Below are 23170 nucleotides of genomic sequence, written 5' to 3' on the forward strand. Positions count from 1 at the left end.
TTCATATTGGAGGAAGCTTTATAGTGGGGTTCCCCAGGAATCTGTTAGGGCACCTGCTCTTCTTGATTTAGATTAATGAACTAGACCTTGCTGCAGAGGGCACAATTTCAAAATTTTTGGATGATACGAAACTTGAAAGTATAATGAACCATGAGGAGGATAGTGTAGAACTTCAAAAGGACACAGGCAAGGCAAGTTGGTGGAATGGGTGGACAAGTGGCAGATGAAATTTAATGCAAAGTTTGAAGTGGTTCATTTTGTTAGGAAGAATGCAGAGACACAATACAAAATAAAGGGTGCAATTCTAAAGGAGGTGCAGGAGCAGGGGGACCTGGGTGTATATGTGCCCAAATCATTGAAGATGGCAGGAGAAGTTGAGAGCGTGCTTAAAAAACCAAACGGGATCCTGGGGTTTTATAAATAGGGGCATAGAGTACAAAAAGCTAGGAAATTATGATAAAGTTTCTGTACAAAACACTGGTGTGGCCTCAACTGGAGTACTGCATCCAGTTCTGAGCACCATACTTCAAGCAGGATGTGAAGCCATTAGAGAGGGTGCAGAAAAGATTCATGAGAATTGTTCCAGGGCTGAGAAACTTCAGTTAAATAGAAAGACTGGAGAAGCGGAGGCTATTCTCCTTTGAGGAGGTTGAGAGGAAATTTGATTGAAATGTTCAAAAACATGAGGGGTCAGGGCAGAGTGGATAGGGAGAAATTGTTCCCATTGGTGGAAGGATCGAGAACCAGAGGACACAGATTTACAGTAACTGGCAAAATAAGCAATGGCAACATGAGAAAAAACTTTTTCACACACCGAGTGGTTAGGATCTGGAATGCATTGCCTGTGAGTGGGGTGCAGGCCAATTCAATCACGGTTTTCAAAAGGAAATTGGGTAATTACCTGAAGAGGAAAAATTTGCAGAGCTCTGGGGAAAAGACAGGGGAATGGGGACTAGGTGCACTGCTCTTGCGGATGGCTAGCACAGGCACGACAGGCCAAATGGCCTCTGCAGTGCTATAACCATTTGATGAGCGTTTGTCATCCCAATATTTGTATACAATTTGTATGTTAACCTTTTTGTGTGATTGTTGGCAAAATGGTAAGATGAAAAGCAGAGTTTGAGAGTGTTTTTGAACAGTGTTTAATGTTTGGGACAGTGCAGCAAGGTGGAATTGAGGTAGATCAGTCATTATCTTATTGAATGATGGAGCAGACTCAAAGGGCCGAATGCCCTACTTTAGCTGCTATTTCTTGTGCTTACTTTCTTGGCGACTGAATAGTAGTACATGTTTGTTCAGTAAATATAAACAAACGATGTACAATTACCCATAGCATGCAAGCTTATGCAAGTGCTTTCTATTAGAATAGTGTCACTGCAGCCACACCTGAGGATAGTTCAGGGCTTCTATTAGGCAACACTGCAAAAATGCTGAGTGAGGGGAAACACGGTTTCACAGGCACTGGAGTACTCTTCCCTCAGCTGCTCACGTTCCCCACCCCTTTCCTGTCTCCTGTACAGCGTTATTTCATATGAAATACATTATTTCAGCCACCATATCACTCGAAAGTTCTTGACGGGAATTAAAGCACTCTGACATCAGGAAGTAAAAACAATGGGGCTAGTAAAATCCAACCTATCACAGACATTCACCAGGCATTACCGTAGGGACACTTCGAAACACAGAAGCATTGTAATGACGACAGCTCCAAGTCTCAAAGGAAATTACCAGCTTGAAGGGAATGTCGCTGCACTTTCAAAATACCAACGTGTTGAAAGGCAAATTTTATATAATCAAAACCTTCTGTCACATCTGTGAACACACACACACACACACACACACAGACGCGCGCACACACACACACACACACACACACACACACACACAGACGCACACACACAGACGCACACACACAGACGCACACACACAGACGCACACACACAGACGCACACACACAGACGCACACACACAGACGCACACACACAGCCTGAACCAAATGCATTTGATACAAGCAGCTGTCAAGAACTATAGTCATTTCAGCCTAAGTACGTCACATGCTTGGGATCAACTCTCCATTTACAAAAAAACTCAAACTGTCAATTTAATTAACCCTTCAAGAGCTGGTGTAGCATTGCCGCATCATAAATTTACTATCCAAGGAATGGTTGAGGTGTACAAACTGATGCAAATTAACAGACTGCAGGCAGAGGGCCAGTAGTGGGTGTTAGAATTGGCCTCAGTGTCAAAGAGTAGGAAAGCCGACCTGTGTTTGTTTCTCATGACTATCCAGTGACCCCCCCCCGATGGAAGTGTGTATGTGAATGTTGTGCAGGGGCAGGCTTGGGCTCAGCTGTGATGCTTCCCAGAGTCAAACAGCCGGCAAAGCTCACACATCAACACTGGTCATTGTGTCAGGTACTGGAGGAAGTTTGAAGCCTGTAGAACCACATGCACGAGCAATAATAAAGGTCAGGTATAGGAACACAGGTCCAGAAGAAGCATCATTATCAAACCAGCCAGTCCCAAAATGGAAAAGAAATTTCACATACACTCTTCTTCAGCTCTTCAGTTCCTATTCATCAAAAACGATCCAACTTCCTCTGGAATAACCCAGCAACCGAATGTTTCTATTCCACTTATTAATGAATCCATTGCTTTCACAATAACTGTAGAGCACTTCCTTAAAGAATCTTGTGAATGCATCACTACAAATGCATCCTTCTTAATAGTGAAATGCAGTTATAACATTTCTAGGATTCTCCAGTTATTTGTTCTCAAACCCAGCACAAGGAGTTGATTCTATGTCAGAGGCACACCTTCTGCACACTTACATCATAAGCAGTAAGTATTCCGGTAGGTCACATGCTGTGAATGAACAATAGCCCTGTTTACTGTCAATAAGTAAAGCAGAAACAATGACACCAGAACCCACCACCTCTGACACAGGGTACAAGCTGCTGAATTATGTATTTTGCTTCCGCTAATTTTAAGATAGAAAATTAAGTTTCACTCAAATTATTGTGCTTGTTACATAACAGTAAAACATCTCAATGTTCATCTCACACTCTGCGTCACATGAATCATGTAAACTAACACCCACAATGCAAAGATTAGATGTGAAGTCCTGGATTCACTGATCGATTCACTGGCACTGTACACTGATTCAAATAAGCTAGTTGACTATTTCAGATATCCAGAATCTGCCATATTTTGCTTTTGTGAAGCTAGACTATTATCTTGGCATACATCCTGTACTACCGTCTGAGGTCCCAGCTATCAAAGTCAACAACACTCGCTTACAGCTAATGAAAGATGACGTACTACAGGGCAGTCCCACAGGCTTCAAATGGAACGCTGGCCTTTATTTCAAAGAGAATGGAGTATAAAAATAAGGAAGTTTTGCTAAAACTATACAAGGCACTGGTTAGACCTCACCTAGAATACTGTGAACAGTTTTGGTCCTCTTACCTAAGGAGAGATATACTGGCATTGGAGGCAGTCCAGAGAAGGTTCACTAGGTTGATCCTGGGTATAGAGTGATTTTCTAATGAGGAGAGGTTGAGTAGGTTGGGCTTGTACTCACTGGAGTTTAGAAGAATGAGAAGCGACCTTATTGAAACATATAAGATTCTTAGGGGGCTTGACTGGGTAGATGCTGAGAGGTTGTTTCCCCTTATGGGAGAGTCTAGGACCAGAGGGCATAATCTCAGAGTAAGGGATCTCCCATTTAAAACAGAGATGAGGAGGAATTTCTTCTCTCAGAGGTCAATCTGTGGAATTCTTTACCGCAGAGGGCTATAGATGCTGGGTCATTAAGTATATTTAAGACTGAGGTAGACAAATTTTTAATCAGTAAGGGAATCGGGTTATGGAGAAAAGGCAGGAAAGTGGAATTGAGAATTATCAGGTTAGACTCATTGAATGGTGGAACAGTCAAGGAGGTTGCTCAGATTCCAGTCTCAGGCCACTCATTCACCTTCAGGTGGGTCATTCACCAACCTTGGCAGCCAGGAACACATTGGGAAGTGGTTTCAGTCTACAAAGAATAATCGGAGCTAACACCCTTGTCTTTTCGTGCAAAGCAATATAGGAAAAGACCACATCTGGAGTGCCGTGTACACCTTTGATCTCCTTATTGAAGGAAGAACATATGAATATATAAAATAAGAGTAGGCCATTCAGCCCCTCGAGCCTGCTCTGCCATTCAATAAGGTCATGGCTGATCTGTTTGCGTTTCAAGTTCCCATTTGCCATTTACCCCCAATAATCTTTGATTCCCTTGCCAAATAAGAATCTATCTACCCCCACCTTAAAAATATTCAGTGACCCTACTTCCACAACTTTCAGAGGCAGAGTTCCAAAGTCGCACAACCCTCAGAAAAAATGATTCCTCATCTCTGCCCCGTAAGGGTGACCCCTAATTTCAAAACAGTGCTTAGTTCTGTACTCACTCACAAAAGGAAACATCCTTTCCATGTCCACCTTGTCAAGACCATTCTGGATCTTCTATACCTGAATCAAGTTACCCCTCACTCTTCTAACCTCCAGTGTAAAAAAGGCCAGTCTGTCCAACCTACCCTCATAAGACAACCCACTCATTCCAGGTATCAATCTAGTAAACCTCCTCTGAACCACCTCCAATGCATTTACATCGTTCCTTAAATAAGGAGACCAAAACTGCACACAGTATTCGAGACACAGTCTCATCAATGTCCTGTGTAACTGAAGCGTAACATTCTTACTTTAATGTTCAATGAAAAGTGCAGGAGGGCATACCAGGGGCAGCAGTAGGCATACCTGAAAATGAGGAGTCAACCTGGTGAAGCTACAACACAGGGCTATTTGCATGCCAAACAGCATATGCAGCAAGTGATAGACAGAGGTAAGCGATTCCACAGCCAACGTTATCAGAGCTAAGCTCTGCAGTCCTGCCACACTCATGAATGGTGGTGGACAATTAAACAAGTCACTGGAAGGGGAAGCTCCATAAATATCCCCATCTTCAATGATGGAGGAGCCCAGTACATCAGTGCAAAAAATAAGGCTGAAGCATTTGCAACAATCTTCAATCAGAAGTGCCAACTGGATGGATCCATATCAGCCTCCTCCAGAGGTCCCCAGCATCACAGATGCCAATTCAATTCATTCCACTTGATATCAAGAAACAGCTGAAGACACTGGATACTGCAAAGACTATGGGCCCTGACGATATTCCAGCAATAATGCCGAAGAGTTGTGCCCCAGAACTTGCCGTGCCCCTAGCCAAGTTGCTCCAGTACAGCTACAACACTGGCATCTATCCGGCAATGTGGAAAATTGCTCAGGTATGTCCTGTACACAAAAAGCAGGACAAATCCAACCCAGCCAATTGCCACCCCATCAGTCTATAGGCCATAAGGCCATAAGACATAGGAGCAGAAATTAGGCCATTCGGCCCATCGAGTCTGCTCCACCATTCAATCATGGCTGATAAGTTTTTCAACCCCATTCTCCCACCTTCTCCCCGTAATCTTTGATCCCCTTACCAACCAAGAACCTATCTATCTCGCTCTTAAATACACTCAATGACCTGGCCTCCACAGTCTTCTGTGGGCAATGAATTCCATAGATTCACCACTCTCTGGCTAAAGAAGTTTCTCCTCATCTCTGTTCTAAAAGGTCTTCCCTTTACTCTGAGGCTGTGCCCTCGGGTCCTAGTCTATCCTACTAATGGAAACATCTTCCCCATGTCCACTCTGTACAGGCCTTTCAGTATTCTGTAATTTTCAATCAGATCCCCCCTCATCCTTTTAAACTCCATTGAGTATAGACCCAGGGTCCTCAAACGTTCCTCATATGTTAAGCCTTTCATTCTTGGGATCGTTCTCGTGAACCTCCTCTGGACCTTCTCCAGGGCCAGAACATCCTGCCTGAGATACGGGGCCCAAAATTGCTCACAATATTCTAAATGTCTACTCTCAATCATTCATAAATTGATGGAAGGAGTCATCAGTAGTGCTATCAAGCAGCACTTGCTTAGCAACAACCTGCTCACTGACGCTCAGTTTGGGTTCTGCCGGGGCTACTCAGCTCCTGACCCCAATACAGCCTTGGTTCAAACATGGACAAAAGAGCTGAACTCCAGAGATGATAGTGACTGTCCTTGGCATAAAGGGAGCATTTGATGCAAGTATGGCATCAAGGAGCCCTAGCAAATCTGGAGCCAATTGGAACAAGTGGCCAAACTCTCCACTGGTTGGAGCCTTATCTAGCACATAGGAAGATGGTTGTGGTTGTTGGAAGTCAGCTCCAGGACATCACTGCAGGAGTTCCTCAGGGTAGTGTCCTCAGCCCAACCATCTTAAGCTGCTTCATCAATAACTTTCCTTCCATCATAAGGTCAGAAGTGGGGATATTTGCTGATGATTGCACAATGTTCAGCACCATTCGCAACTCCTCAGATAGTGAAGCAGTCCAGGTCCAAATGCAGCAAGATCTGGACAATATCCAGGCTTGGACTGACAAGTGGCAGCTCACTATCACCTTCTCAAGGGCAATTATGGATGGACAATAAATGCTAGCTTAGCCAACGACGCCCACATCTCATGAATGAATAAAATGTTCAATCTCCCCTTGTAATAAAGGATAGCATTCCATTAGCCTTCTTAATTACTTGCTGTACCTGCATACTAACTTTTAGTGACTCGTGCATGAGAACACCTAGATGCCTCTGCACCTCAGAATTCTGTGGTCACTCTCATTTAACTAATACGCCGCTTTTTTATTGTGCTGGGGCCTCAGCTTTTTACAATTTATACCACTGACCTAGATGAGGGGAGGGAAGGCATGGTAGTTAAATGTGCAGATGACACAAAGATAGGTAGGAAAGTATGTTGTGAAGGGGACATAAGGAGGTTTCAGGCGGATATAGATAGTTTGAGCGAGTGGGCAAAAAGCTGGCAGATGGAGTATAATGTGAGGAAATGTGAAATTGTTCACTTTGGCAGGAGGAATAAAAAATGTAGAGTATTGCTTAAATGGAGAATGACCGCAGAATTCTGAGGTGCAGGTAATCTAGCGTAAGAGTCACAAAAAGTTAATATGCAGCTACAGCAAGTAATTAAGGCAGTTAATGGAATGCTATCTTTATTATGAGAGAAATTGAAAATAAGGGTGTTATATGCTCGAATATTGTGTGCAATTTTGGTCTCTTTACTTAAAGAAGGATGTAAATGCGTTGGGCGCAGTTCAGAGGTGATTTACTAGATTGATACCTGGAATGAGTGGGTCATCTTATGAGGAAAGGTTAGAGAGACTGGGCTTGTTTCCACTGGAGTTTAGAAGAGTGAGGGGTGACTTGACTGAAGTATAGAAGATCCTGAATGGTCTCGACAAGGTGGACATGGAAAGGATATTTCCTCTTGTGGGTGAGTCCGGGATGAGGGGGCACTGTTTTAAAATTAGGGGCCACCCTTATAGGACGGGAGAATTTTTTTCTGAGGGTTGTGTGACTTTGGAATTCTGCCTCAGGAGCTGGTGGAGGTGGGGTCATTGAATATTTTTAAGGCGGACATAGATTCTTGTTAGAATCAATCTAAGGTTTTTGGGGATAAGTAGGAATGTGGAATTTAAAACAAACAGATCAGCTATGATCTTACTGAATGGCAGAGGAGGGTTGAGTGGCCGAATGGCCTACTCCTGCTGCTATTTCATATCTTCGTATGACTGGGTGGATACTGAGAAGCTGTTTCCCCACTGGAGAATTTAGAACTAAGGGTTACATCCTCAGATTAAAAAGCCAATCACTTAGGACTGAGATGAGGAGAAATTCAGAGGGTTTTGATTTTTGGAATTCTCCACCCTAGAGGGCTATGGATGCTCAGATAAGCCTATTCTCCACCCTAGAGGGCTATGGATGCTCAGATAAGCCTATTCTCCACCCTAGAGGGCTATGGATGCTCAGATAAGCCTATTCTCCACCCTAGAAGGCTATGGATGCTCAGATTAGCCTATTCTCCACTCTAGAGGACTATGGATACTCAGATAAGCCTATTCTCCACCCTAGAAGGTGATGGATGCTCAGATAAGCCTATTCAAGAATGAGATCAATTGGATTTTGGGCACTAAGGAAGTCAAATAAAGTGATAAAGTTGGTAAGTGCAGTTGTGGCAGAAGATCAGCCATGACAGTGAATGGGAGGGCGTATGACCTACTCTTGCTCCTATTCCCCAAGCGCTTATGTTCACCAACCTGTCTGAGGGATCTGTTTATGAGTAAATCATACAGAGATGTGAATAGCTCCTTTTGAATTTGCAACTACAGGCAAGACCAAATGTATATATTATTCAATATATATACACAACCAGAAGCAGTCCTCCCAACTACTGGCAACAGAAAGTGCTCCTGAATTTTTATATCTTAACATAGAAACCTTGAAATCGCTAGTGAAAATAAGACCAAGGTCTATCGAGTTCATCTTCTACCATCCTGGTAGTTGTTCAATCCAATAATGATGGAGTTGACTAATCACTGTGTTCAATCTCTCTTAATTAATCCAAAACACACCCAGACATGAGGTGTGGAAAACCCAGAGTGGTGGAGAGCTTTGGGAACCATAGGCCTCTCAAGCAACTATATCTAACACGTCATGTCTCAAATTACTCATGTACTGCATTGCAAGATATTACTTTTGGATAGAAACTGTGATTTTGATTTGAACTCTGATTTGAAATATTACTGATCCTTGACCCTTTACAGAAAGGGCTGACAATTACTCATCCCATTTCAGGTCTTTCCACTAATACTAATGCTGCAGATTCTGAAAATCAAAACTATAAACAGAAAATGCTGGAAACTCTCAGCTGGTCTGGCAGTATCTGTAAAGAGAGAAACAGAGTTGATATTTCAGGGCAATGATCTTTCATCAGTGTGTTTGAAATGTCAACTCTTTCTCATTCCACAGATGTGCCAGGTGCGAGTATCTGAAGTCTTTTCTGAATTTATTTCAGATCTTTACTATATGGTTTTGTTCTGTATAAGCCTCTTCTTTCCTAAACTCTACATGTGCATGAAGGATGTGGTCTCTGAACCCCCTTTAAGAAAATGTTAAAACTGTCATCGTCACCTAGAAGATACAGGAGCAGGACCATCAGGTCTCACAAACCTGGGCCCTGGACTGTGTCTCTGAAGTGAGAATAAGCTCATGGTGGTGCAGTATACTGAACTAGAGTGCAAAGCTGAAGCCAGATCCAAAGACAGAATAACAGTGTGTTGCAAATAAACAGAAGACAATCAAAAATCAGAGGGAAAATCAGAAATATCACTGCAATCACATTAATCAGTACCTTTAGCTAACAGCAAATTAAGCCATTTTTGAGACACAATTAGCAAACGTGTACTAGGATTGAAATTGCAGAAAGTGGTAGAATCTTTTCCAAACAAAACCTAGAGTGTGTGATCTGTTTCAGAAATTGTATAATTTAAAGGTTTACAAATGTTTCAAATAATTTTTAAACTGGGCATGTGTGACAATTAAGGTCTTGTAATAGAAAAAAGATCATTTTTAAGCAATGTTCCAAACTTCAGTGCCCTGTCAAATCCCAAGCTACACATCTGACCCTATAACCTCTCTGTCACAAAGACCACCTACTTCGAACTCCATAACATTACCCACCTCCACCCCTACTTCAGTCTACCTGCCACTGAAAACTGCATCCATGCCAAACATAACTATTCCAGTGCTCTCCCAGATAGCATCCCATCCACCACACTCAACTCTGCTGACTGTATTCGCTCTAACTCCAAGTCCTGTTCATCCATCATTTGTAAGTTCGCTGACCTATAGTGGCTGCCAGTTGAACAATGTCTTGCTTTTAAAGTTCTCATCATTGCTTTTAAATCTCTCCATGGCCTCACCCCTACCTACCTCAATGACCATTTCCAGCCCCACAACTCACCTTCCCAAACTCTACTCTTCATACTAACGCCTCTTGTGCATTCTCATCACCACCACCATCGCTCGCTGTCCTTCCCTTCCTCCTGTCAATGGCAGCCAGGCCTTCAACCACCTAATCCTCCTGGCTCTGGAATTTCCTTCCTCTCTCCCCCTCATTCTCCTCTAAGACCACACTTTTAGACATTGCTCCTAATGTCTCCTCTTTTGCTCAAGGTCTTTTTTTCCTTTTATCTCTATGAAGTGCCATGGAACTTTTATTGAAGGTGCTACATAAATGCAGCTTTTGTTGTTAAATCAGGTGGATTCCATGCACAGATCTTAACATAGGTAACACCACACAATCAGAATGAAGGTTTTATGGAAACATACAACAGTATTACACAAAACTAGGGATTAATCTTGTAGCCCTATTCTACATCCATCCAAAAGCTCAATATTTCTCACCACGCAAAGAAACCAAAACTAGACACAGTATTTATTTAACAATGAGCAACTGTTAATCAAAAGCAAGAGTTATTCAGAACTCTTCGTAGTTGTGAATAAACTTATAACAGAGTTAATCAAAAATTGCACCCCTGACTTTTCACTGCAAATCACTAATATTGTTGTCAATCTCTAATTTATAAAAATACACTGTGGAACTGCCACATTTTAGATTACAGTAAAAAATAAATTTTAAGTCCTTTACAGAATATATTTATAAGGGGTTAGCTACCGTCTTAAGCTTCAGATTCTCTGCTCCAGACTCACTGAAGGAGACGCCCTTCAGGAAGTGAGGTCCAATCTGGACAGGTACGGTGGGAAGCTCACACTGAAGTGGCTGAGCAGGATACTGTCTTCTTCCTGCTTGTTTTACCTCAGCCTCACTGCAGCAGCCCTGTGAAAGGGTCAGAACATGAGATAGACATGGTGAAAAGGACCAATAAAGCAGCTTGATTTAGCACCAGGTACATAAGGCATCCCAACACTCAATCAAAAATTCCAGCGTGCTATCATTTTATCAGCAAATCATTCAACCTGCACCCAAAGATGTGATTTTTGTTGGTAATCATCATCCTCAAACTATTATTTTTTGTAAATAATATGGGGCTCATCAGAAGTGGGCCCTTGCTCTCTCCTGGCTAACTCACTCTGCCCTTTCTATGAGAGCGTCAATGAGCCAAAGGTTCTGCCAACCCAGTTCACAGATTCCAGGAAACTCCTTTCTATTTGTACTTAAATTTCTCACATGTTGGATCCCTTGTTTGAATTTTGTGGGCTTGGAGGCTTGAAGTGCTGCTGCCTCATTGATGGATAAACCCCAAGTCAGAATAAAGCGAAGTGTTAGTGTCAACGACGGCTGTATGCAAATATGCGTTCTCTGGAACGTGGCTTAAACTTCATTTGTGTCCTCAAGGTTGAACACTCCAGCTGTTACAGCTTAATCCCTGCCCACTTGAATATTTTAGTTATTTTTTTTTCCTCTCTGCAGTTAAGCTATGGTTTGATTTGATGTACACTTCTACCATGCACAATGGGGAGGGGGGACTTGTAAAGAAAAACTTGCCTTGACATTTTTTTTTGGAAAAGCATATTGGCACAGCAATTTATAATCTACAATTCTAATCGACGATTTGCAAGTTAAATTGCAAAATTTACAATTTTAAAAAGGTAAAAATTTTCTCTACAATTACCTTCTATTACCTTTCCTCTCCCGAAGGTACAACCTGCACCCAGGGTTATCCAAGCTCCTCACGTGAAGGGAGCCTTCTCCATGTGTGAGTAGAGTTGCCACTTGTGGTGGACACATTCCTCCTGGAGGTTCCATTACATGATCTTCCTGCTTTCAACCAGTTTGCCCAGACAATAGCTTCCACCCCCCAACACCCCCACATTCAACATTTTGACAAGTAACAATCAATAAAATGTTTAATGAAAAAAAAAGTTAACACTACATTTTTAAATGCCCTACAATTTTTCTCTTGGGTTTTGCTGGCAGCAGTATTTAGGAAATGAAAATTCCTGGAGACTGCAGGATAATTCTGGAGGTTTGGAAACCCCTACGCCTAAGGAGAACAATCTCAGCTTCTCTCGTGTCTCCACATAATTAAAGCTTTTCATGTCTGGTACCCGAAAGCCACAGGTTCAAGCCCCAATGGGCTACATGGCTACAGCAGGCAATGAAAGCCTGTTCCTACCCTCTCTGGACACCCACAGATTGTCCAGTGGGGTTTTACTGGGCTACAACCAGGTTGATTCTTTGCTCTCCCAGCCTCAGGTGTTTCAGTCAAAGCAGAATTCTCAACTCAGATCAGTTAAATCAGTGTAGACCTGGAATCAAGTCCAGGGTCCTCAGGCCTGTACAGCTCAGTGCTACTGTGGACAATTTCTCTATCCATCAAAATACCATAATATTAGAAGTATGGTAATGTAAGTAAGGTATGGCTGCATTGATGACCAGCCCACATATCCTTCCTTTCACTTTTATCATCAATTTTCCTTTAAATGACAACTGATGACCTTAGCACAATGCTTTAAATTGAGGAGTGGATAGAAAACCAGAAAACTGCAAATGGTAGAAAACAAACAAATACAGAAAATGCTGGAAAGACAAGTCAATTAATTTCTGTGATGAGAAAACTTAGAGTAATGCCAGTTTGAATAATGGGCTGTATGAAACTTAACTGTTCTCTTCACAGACGTCAACTTTTTGTGGCTGATAATACTCTTGTGAGGCACCTTTCGAATATTTTCCTAAGGTGAAAGCCCTAGTTACCTGGAACATCAGTTATGTGGAGAGATTGGAGAAGCTGGGGTTGTTTTCCTCAGAACAGAGAAGGTTATGGGGGATTTTTATAGAAGTGTTCAAATTCATGATAGTTGCTGAAAAGAAACGTTGTTAAAGCTTTTTGTCTTGCACTCATAAGGACAAATGCAAGAAAGTCAAATTTCAAACTTTCAGAACAATTTACACGATAGGGGAAAAGGGTTTGTTAGTCGATTCTGATTGGCCGAGGTGTTACCATGGAGAAAGTTCCCCAAGCTTCGGGTTAATTCAAAAGCAGTGGAAGGTTTGAGTATATTCCCTTTGCTTGCAGAGAACAGGTCCCTGGGTATGAATGTATTTCACTTCTAGCAAGTGTAAATGAGCCGTATTTTGAGCCTGACCGATTATCTTAAATTGATTGTTAGTTTACTTAATCACATACTCAAGATTCTTCAGGAGTGCTGCCTAATCGCAGAATCACATCTAACAGTAGATGTTTTGTTTTGGGTTGTGCAAGCATGGGCTAGTTGAGTACGGTCTGTACTCTATGCCTATTATGAACAATTGAAGAAACATGCTCTTTGATTCGATCAGCCAACTGCTGGGACACATGGCCTCCACACTGCCTTCATGAGAGGATTGGATGGAATAAATGAGGAAAAAATAGTTTCTAGTGGCAGGAGAGTCAGTAACCAGAGGAGACAGATTTAAGGTGATTGGCAAAAGAACCAGAGATGACACTTGAAAAAAAATTACACAGAAAATTATGACCTGGAATGTGCTGCCTGAAAGAGTGATGGAAACAGTTTCAATAATAACTTTCAAAAAGGTGCTGGATAAATATTTAAAGAGGAAAATCTGCAGGGCAATGGGGAGCAGGGGATTGGGGCTAATTGGATAACTCTTTTACAGTAAGTACAGGAATGATGGGCTGAATGGTCTCTCCATGCTGTGTGATACAATAATTCTATAAATGCAAGCTGTTATTGATCTGTTGAGTTTTCAGCCTTACTGGTTTGTTATGGAAATGAGATATATTGGCCATAATTCTACTGGACATATATAAAAAAAGAGACCAGTGCAAATTCACTTTTTAACATTTACCGTCAAGAACAAGTCACAACATTTTCCTGGCAATAGAGTGAGGTCTGGCAGTGCCAGAATATTTTACAAACTTCATTCAAAGTCTGCAGTACTCACTCTTCACCACCAGATGTCCACTAACTATTTCAAAGAACCAATCACCAGATCCACAGCAGATGAGCAGGTAGATGATCTGCTCCAGGTTGAGGTTATACCCTCCTATTTTACTCCTTATTGGGGGTGCCTGCTCTTTATTCAACCAGGGTCAGACTTCCTACCACATCATTGTCCATGAAACTAAAAGGCCGTTACAACACCCATCAGGTGACTAAAATCTTTATTTACCTGTAAAGATGATTCAATGGCTTTAGGGTTTAGGTGGAATCCTGCCTTCACTGCATATTCACAGTGACCCAAGCTTTCCAAAGCCACTTTGTACGCCTATAAGACAATTTAAAAAGTTGTAAGGTGTTAATCAAGAATCTAAATTTCAATGCAGGCACAGCAAGTGATTAGGAAGGCAAATGGAATGTTGGCACTTATTGCAAAGGGAATGGAATATAAAAGTAAGGATAAAAGCAAAATACTGCAGATGCTGAAAATCTGAAACAAAAACAGAAAATGCTAGAAAAACTCAGCAGGTCTAACAACATCTGTGGAGAGAAAGACAGAGACTCTTCTTCAGAGTCATACGGACTTGAAACGTTAACTCTGTCTTTCTCTGCACAGATGCTGTTAGACCTGAGTTTTTCCAGCGTTTTCTGTTTTGGTATAAAAGAACATTTTGCTACAGTTGTACAAGGCATGGTGAGGCCATATCCAGAGTGCTGTGTACAGTTTTGGTCTCCTCATTTAAGAATGGATATAAATGCATTAGAAGCAGTTCAGAAAAGGTTCAACTGATTCCTGGGATGGGGGGAGTTGGCCCTGTATCCATTGGAGTTTGGAAGAACGGAGATGATCTTATTGAAACAGATAAGAACCTGAGGGGGCTTGCATGGTAGATGCTGAAAGGATGTTCCCCCTTATTGGAAGGACCAGAACTAAGGGACACAGTTTAAAAATAAGGTGTCTCCCATTTAAGGCAGAGATGAGAAGAATATTTTCCTCCCAGAGTTGTGAATCTTTGGAAATCTCTTCCCCAGAAAGTGGTAGAGGCAGGGTCATTGACTATTTTTAAGGCAAAGGTAGATAGATTCTTGACTAACAAGGGAGTCAAATTATATTGGGAGTAGGCAGGAATGGGGAGTTGAGGCCGTAACCAGATCAGCCATGATCTTATTGAGTGGCAGGGCAGGCTTGAGGGGCCGAGTAGCCTATTCCTGTCCCTGATTCATATGTTCATATGTATGTTAATTGATACAGCAAAGCCAATATGCAAATCTTCCATTACATAAAATTATTATATATAACATATTACACAGAAAGAGATCATTTGGCCTAACTCGTCTATGTTGATGCTTACCATGCTGCACAAGTCTTTTTATTTAGTCACAGAATGCGAGCGTCGCTGGCTAGGCCAGCATTTATTGCCATCCCTAACTCCTTTGAGAAGGTGATGGTGAGATACCAGCTTGAGCCGCTGCAGTCCATGTGATGTAGGTATACAGTGCTTTAGGGAGCGAGCTCCAGCATTTTGATCCAGCGACAGTAAGGAAACCAAATATGGCAGCATGATTAGTGGGAGCTGGTTCACCAACAGTTATATCCAAACTGAAAGACCAATATAGAAGGCCCATGAAATCATCATCTCAAGTTGCACCCATCAGCAAGTGATAACCACCTAACGTTATACAGCCAAGAACATTCTGCCCAGACACAGGGCAAGTTTGCAACCAGAGAATCCATAATTGCACTATTGGGTGTTTTTCACATTTCATGTGAAGCATGAAAAGTATCCAACAGCGCAAGCAACCTGTAAAGAAACAATTGTTAGGTGTTAACACAGAGTCAAGTGCTGCTGTTCTGAGTTCTTTAATGTAGAAGCTTTACTCAGAGCAGCATTAAATGCCCTGATCCATACCCTCCATGTATGTAATTGTAGCTTTTTTTTAAAAAAAAAAACAGGCTCCTCGCATTTTCAGAAGACTTGATAATTTAACACACACACAAGCGAAGCCCCTACAGGAGTCCAAGGTAGGATAAAATTGTCTTTTTCATTAAAAAAGAACCAGACTTGAATTTTTCATGGTTCACTGAAACAAATACATTAAGTACCAAAAACTCCCAAATTAGACTTAGAATAAATTCATTACATGTGAGTGCTACTATACACAGCCATCCATCAGCTCTAAGCCACAGCCAATATCGTCAGATTCTATGATTCCCTCTATTCGAAATGAGTCATAACGTTGCAGAAAGGGAGGTTCTACCAAAGAAGCTTTGAGGTGTTGCCGAGTGCATTCTGTAGCCGGCACACACTTTTGCTGGAGGGAATGAGTGTTTATGGCGATATCACATATGATATTAGAGAGATGCTACGATGCTGGTTATACAGAAATACTCACTTGCAAAGCACTGTCGATCTTCATGTTTAAATCTTTCAGCTGATGCTCAGGGATCGTGGTGGTTTGAGAACAGAACAGCTGCTGCACTTCAATTCCAGCCAGGCAGCCATCACTTCCCTTCTCACGCAGCCGAGACGTAGCCTTTCAATAGTAAAAGCAAACATCAATACAAATTGAAATAAAAACAAAATGCTGGAAATACTCAGCAGGTCTTGCAGCATCTGTGGAGAGAAACAGAGTCAACTTTTCAGTTCAATGATCCTTCATCAGAACTCAGTTCTTAGTTTTTACTTCAGATTTCCTGCAATTGAAGTATTTTATTTTAGTGTTAATATCAACACAATTTACCTGCCTGAATGTACATAGGAAAAGGGGTCAATCAACCCCTCAAACCTGCACCACCTTTGGTGAACACTTTAATCACAGAAAATGGTTCATCTCCAATTCTAAGAATATTCTGGAAGAATTTATGTTTTAAAAGACACTGTTCTTTAAAGGGTTAATGGAAGAACTCAGATTGCTTTTCTTGGAAGAGATGTCCATTTACAGGAAAAATTAAGCTGTTGTGAAGAAGTTGGAAACCTCTTGACCCTGGTGGGCTGTGTACAGAAGGGGGGCACATGGTCATTTATGGCCCTAGGGAGAAAAACCATGCCTGGAACTGTATTTAAAAGTTGGTTTTAGTTTTGCTTTGAGCAGGAGCCGGAGCAACTGCTTGTGAAGGAAGACAGCAGTCTTTTTGCATTCCAGAGCCAGTCCAAAGCCAGAAGTGAATATAAGCTGCTCTTGAGATGCTCTACATGCTGGAATAGAGTACCTGCGAGTGTTCCTCGAGTCGGCCTGAAAAGCAGTGCAAGAGTCATCATTTGTTTACAGGTCAGCACTGAAACACCAACCGTATAACCCGGACACCATCCATCCTTTTCCCTATGAAGTACTGCATTTAACCTTTGGCAGAATTCCTCTATTTTTTTGGTTGGGATGTGTGTGTGTGGTGGGGGGGGCGGTGGGACTTAGGGTATCTCGAGAGAATAATTAGTATACTTTCATATTCCATACTGTACATTAATAAGCTTTGCCTTTTTATTCAACAAGACTGGTTTTATCATAAACTAATAAGTTTGTTTTTATTGAAAGATGCCTGGTTAAAGTCTCTTTTATTCTGGGTAACAGAAGCACAGGTAAACAATTGGCCATTTTGGTGAGTGAACTGAACATTTAAACTAATGTTGCGACCTGTGGAGCAGTGGGGCTAGATCAACTGCACACTCCTCCCAGCCCGGTCATAACACACCATTCAATTCGATCATGGCTGATAAAAATGAAACAAGCTTGCATTTATATAACACCTTTCACAACTTCAGGAAGTCCCAAAGTGCATTACAGACAATAAGTTCAGTCACTGTTGTATCGTAGGAAATGCGACAACAAATCTGTGCACAGGAACTCCCAGGACAGTAAAGTGACAATGACCAGTTTTAGTGACGATGATTCAGGATAAACATTAGCCAAAACACTGGGTAGATTGTCCCTGCTCTTTTTCAAAGTAGTGCCATGGGATTTGTCTTGCACACTTGAGAAGGCACACGGTTTTACATCTTATCCAAAAACACAGCACCTTCAACAAGGAAGCCCTCCCACAGAACTGCACTGGAGTGTCAACCTAGATTGTTGCGCTAAAGTCTCAGGACTGGAAATTGAAGCCATAAGTTTCTGACTCACGGGCAAGAGTGCTACCAACTGAGCCCCACCTGACAGATCGGCAACCTAATTCCAGCTGACCACTTTGATTCCATATAAAAAAAAATCTAACAATCTCAAGTTTTGAAATTTTGAACTGATGACACCCACCACCAGCCTCAGCAGCTTTTTGGGGAAAGAGTTTGAGATTTTCGCCACCCTTTGGGTGAAGACATGCTTCCTGTGAAAGGTCTAACTCAAATTTTAAAAATGTATTCATAGCATATAGGCAACGCTTGCTAGGCCAGCATTTATTGCCCATCCCCAATTGCTGGTGGTAGTGAGCTGCCTCCTTGAACCACTGCAGTCAATATGGTGCAGGTATACCTACAATGATGTTAGGAAGGGAGTTCCAGGATTTTGACCCAGTGACAGCGTGAAACAGTGATTTGGTTCCAAGTGAGGATGGTGGGTGGCTTGGAGGGGAACTTACAATTAGTGGTACTCCCATACATCTGCTACCCTTGTCCTTTTTGGTGGTGGAGGTCACAGGTTTTAGGTGCTTACAAAGGAGCATTGGTGAATTCCTGCAGTGCATCTTGTAGATGGCGCACACTGGTGCCAGTGTGCGTCGGTGGTGGAGGGAGTGAATGTTTAGGTGGTGGATGGGGTACCAATCAAGCGGGCTGCTTTGTCCTGGATATTGTCGAGCTTCTTGTGTCGTTGCAGCTGCACTCATCCAGGCAAGGGGAGAATATTCGATCACACTCCTGGCTTGTGCCTTGTAGATAATGGACAGGCTTGGGGGAGTCAGGAGGTGAGTTACTCGTTGCTGAATACCCAGCCTCTGACCTGAACTTTTAGCCACAGTATTTATATGGTTGGTCCAGTCCAGTTTCTGGTCAATGGTAATACCCAGGATGTTGATGGTGGGCGATTCAGCAATGGTCAGTCTATTGAGTGTCATGGGGAGATGGTTAGATTATCCCTTATTGGATATGGTCACTGCCTGACACTTGTGTGGCTCAAAAGTTACTTGTCACTTGTCAGCCCAAGCCTGGATATTGTCTAGGTCTTGCTGCAGTTGGACATAGACTGCTTCAGTATCTGAGGAGTCACGAATGGTGCTGAACATTGTGCAATCATCAATGAACATCCCCACTTCTGACGTTACAATGGAAGGAAGGTCATTGGTCAAGCAGCTGAAGATGGTTAGGCCTAGGACACTACACTGAGGAACTCCTGCAGTGACGTCCTGGGACTAAGATGATTGACCACCAACAGCCACACCATCTGCCTGTGTTTTCTCCAATTCTCAGCCGTGATCTTACTGAATGGCAAAGCAGACTCAAGGGGCCGAATGGCCAATCCTGCTCCTAATCGTACATACTTCACTTTTGCTCGGGCTCTCGATGCCGCACTTTGTCAAATGCAGCCTTGATGTCAAGGGCAGTCATTCACCTCAGCTCTCGAGTTCAGCTCTTTCGTCCATGTTTGGGCCAAGGCTTTAATGAGGTGAGTACATGTGTGGCCCTGGCGGAATCCAAAGTAAGTATCAGTGAGCAGGTTATTGCTGAGTAAATGCTGCTTGATAGAACTATCGATGACCATTTCCATCACTTTGTTGATGATTGAGAGTAGACTGATGGGGTGGTAATTAGCTGGGTTGGGTTTGTCCTGCTTTTTGTGGACAGGACATACCTGGGCAATTTTCCACACTGCTAGGTAGATGCCAGTGTTGCAGCAGTACTGAAACAGCCTGGTTTGGGGCATGGCAAGTTCTGGCACACAAGTCTTCAGTACTATTGCTAGACTGTTGTCAGGACCCAAAGTCCTTGCAGCATTCAGTGCCTTCAGCTGTTTCTTGAAGTCATGTGGAGTTAATCAACTTGACTGAAGACTGGCATCTATGATACTGGAGTCCTCAGCAGGATGCTGAAATAGATCATCCAGTCGACATTTCTGGCTGTAGATGGTTTCAAATCCTTCAGCCTTGTCTTTTGTACTGACGTGCTGGGCTCCCCTATCATTGAGGACAGGGATATATTTTTGGAGCCTCCTCCTCCTCCTGTTTACTTGTCCACCACCAGATATGGCAGGACTGCAGAACGTAATTTCGATCCGTTGGTTGTGGGATCACTTAACTATCTATCAGTTGCTGCTTCCGCTGTTTGGCATACAAGTATTCCTGTGCTGTAGCTTCACCAGGTTGACACCTCATTTTTAGGTATGCCTAATGCTGCTCCTGGCATGCCCTCCTGCACTCTTCCTTGAATTAGGTTGATCCCCCAGTTTAATGGTAGAGTGGGGGATATGCCAGGCTACAGATGAGGTTACAGATTGTGGTTGAATACAATTCTGCTGCTGCTGATGGCCTATAACACCTCATAGATGCCCAGTTTTGAATTACAAGATCTGTCCAAAATGTAATCCATTTAGCACGGTGGTAGTGTCACACAACACGACAGAGGTTATCTTCAATATGAAGATGGGACTCTGTCCCAACAAGGATATGTGGCGGTCACTCCTACCATATTGTCATGGACAGATGGATCTGCGACAGGTAGATTGATGAGGCCAAGGTCGAGTAAGTACTTTTCTCTTACTGGTTCCCTCACCACCTGCCGCAGACCCAGTCTAGCAGTTATGTCCTTTAGGTTTCAACTAACTCGGTCAGTAGTGGTGTTACCGAGCCACTCTCAGCAATGGATATTGATGTCCCACCACCCAGAGTACATTCTGTGCCCTTGCCACCCTCAGGGCTTCTTGCAATTGGTGTTCAACAGCTGGTGGGTAGCAGTAGGTGGTAACCAACAGGAGGTTTCCTTTCCCTTGTTTGACTTGATGCCATGAGACTTCATAAGGTTCACAGTCAATGTTGAGAATTCCCAGGGCAACTCCCTCCTGATTTATACCGGTGTAACCACCTCTCTGGTCTGTCCTACCAGTGGGACAGGGCATACCCAGGGGTGGTGGTGGTGGTGGTGATGTCTAGGACATTGTCTGTAAGGTATGGTTCTGTGAGTATGTTGTTTGACTGTGGGGCAGCTCTCCCAATTTGGCAAAAACACCCAGATGTTAGTAAGCAGGACTCTGAAGGGCTGATGGAGGGGCTTGCCATTGTCATTTCTGGTGCCTAGGTCATTGCCAGGTAGTCCAGTTTAATTCTCTGTACAAACGAGTTAGGAGCAGGAGTAGGCCACTCGGCCTTTCGAGCCTGCTCTGTCATTCAATAAGATCATGGCTGATCTGACTGTAACTTCAGGCCTACTCCCGATAAACCTTTTACCCCCTTGTTTATCAAGAATCTATCTATCTATCTCTGCCTTGAAAACATTCAAAGACTCTGCTTCCACTGCCTTTTGAGGAAGAGAGTTCCAAAGACTCTCTACCCTCAAGAGAAAAAATTCTTGTCATCTCTGTCTTAAATGGGTAACCCCTTATTTTTCAAGTAATCCCTAGTTCTAGATTCTCCCACAACAGGAAACATTCTCTCCACAACCACCGTGTCGAGACCTCTCAGGATGTTATATGTTTCAATCAAGTCACCACTTACTCTTCGAAATTCCAGCGGATACAAGCCTTGCCAGTCCAATCTTTCCTCATAAGACAACCCGCCCATTCCTGGTATTAGTCTAGTAAACCTCCACTGAGCTGCTTCAAATCACTTACATCCTTCCTTAAATAAGGAGACCAATACTGTACACACTACTCCAGATGTGGTCTCACCAGTGTCTTGTACAACTGAAGCATAACCTCCCTACTTTTATATTCAATTCCCCTCACAATAACTTTCTATTAGTTTTCCTATTTACTTGCTGTACCTGCATATTAGGCTTTTGTGATTCATGCACTACGGCACCCAGATCCCTATGCATCGCAGAACTCTGCAATCTCTCATTGCTTAGATAATATGCTTATTTTTTATTCTTGCTGCTAAAATGGACAGTTTCACATCTTCCCACATTGTACTCCATTTACCAGATCTTTGCCCACTTGCTTAACCTACGTACACTTGGCGCCTCCTTATGTCCTCTTCACAACTTACTATCCTACCTATCTTTGCATCTTCAGCAAATTTAGCAACCATACCTTCTGCCCCTGCAGGTATCCAAGTCATTTATATAAATTGTAAAAAGTTGAGGCCCAGCACTGATCCCTATGACACGCCATGCGTTACATCCCACCAACCAGAAAAACACCCATTTATGGCTACCATCTGTTTCCTGTTGTCTAGCCAATTGTCTATTCTTACCAATATGTTACCCCCTACACCATGAGCTTTTATTTTCCGCAATAACCTTTGATGTGCCACCTTATCAAATACCTTCTAGGAATCTAAGTACAGTACATCCACCAATTCCCCTTTATCTACAGCACATGTGACTCTTCAAATAACTCCAATAAATTGGTTGAACTTGATTTCCCTTTCACAAAACCATCTTGACACTGCCTGATTGCCTTAAATTTTTTTCCAAATGCCCTGCCATAACATCTTTAATAAGAGCTTCTAACATTTTCCCTATGACAGATGTTAAGCTAACTGGCCTGTAGTTTTCCTGCTTTCTGTCTCCCTCCCTTTTTGAATAAAGGGGCTACATTTGCTATTTTCCAATCTAATGGCACAATCCCCAAATCCAAGGAAGTTTGGATAATTAAAATCACCACCATCAACTTCCCACTAGCCACTTCTTTTAAGAACCTAGGATGAACTCTTTCTGGATTCAGGGATTTGTCAGCCCTCAGCTCCAACAATTTGCTCAGTACCACTTCCCTAATGGTTGTAATTTTCCTGAGTTCTTCCCTCCCTTCCAATTCCTGATTTACAACTACAACTGAGTGGTTTGCTAGGCCATTTCAGGGGCATTTAAGAGTCAACCACATTTCTATGGGTCTGGAGTCACATGTAGGCCAGACCAGATAAGGACAGCAGATTTCCTTCCCTAAAGGGCAATAGTGAACTAGATGGGTTTTTACAACAATTGATGATGATTTCATGGTCACCATTACTGAGTCTAGCTTTTTAATTCCAGGTTTGTTAATTGAATTTAAATTCCACCAGCACCTTCCTGTAATGACATTACCACTACACCATCAGCTCCCCTAAAATTCTGCCCCCTTGTTTGGGACTCCCCCACTAATGGACATAGCTTCTATCTACTCTTTTAAATCCTCTAATAATCTGAACCACCGACATTTGGTCTCCTCATTTTCTATGAA

At 42.6% G+C, this 23170-nt stretch overlaps 1 protein-coding gene across 3 annotated transcripts in view; it reads right to left on the reverse strand.

The window, feature by feature from the left end:
* Positions 1-23170, reverse strand: part of LOC121279700 (granule associated Rac and RHOG effector protein 1-like) — a 214588-nt gene that overhangs the window by 22124 nt on the left and 169294 nt on the right. For 2 of the 3 annotated variants that reach the window (XM_041190943.1, XM_041190942.1), the window contains exons 4-6: positions 16271-16411; positions 14109-14204; positions 10650-10811 (exon numbers count right to left, since the gene is read on the reverse strand). In XM_041190943.1, the coding sequence (XP_041046877.1) occupies positions 10650-10811; positions 14109-14204; positions 16271-16411 (399 nt within the window). The remainder of the gene's footprint in view (positions 1-10649; positions 10812-14108; positions 14205-16270; positions 16412-23170) is intronic. The other variant, XM_041190944.1, reaches the window with a different exon arrangement.

Source organism: Carcharodon carcharias, chromosome 7 (assembly GCF_017639515.1).
Source record: "Carcharodon carcharias isolate sCarCar2 chromosome 7, sCarCar2.pri, whole genome shotgun sequence".
NCBI classification, from domain to species: Eukaryota; Metazoa; Chordata; class Chondrichthyes; order Lamniformes; family Lamnidae; genus Carcharodon; species Carcharodon carcharias.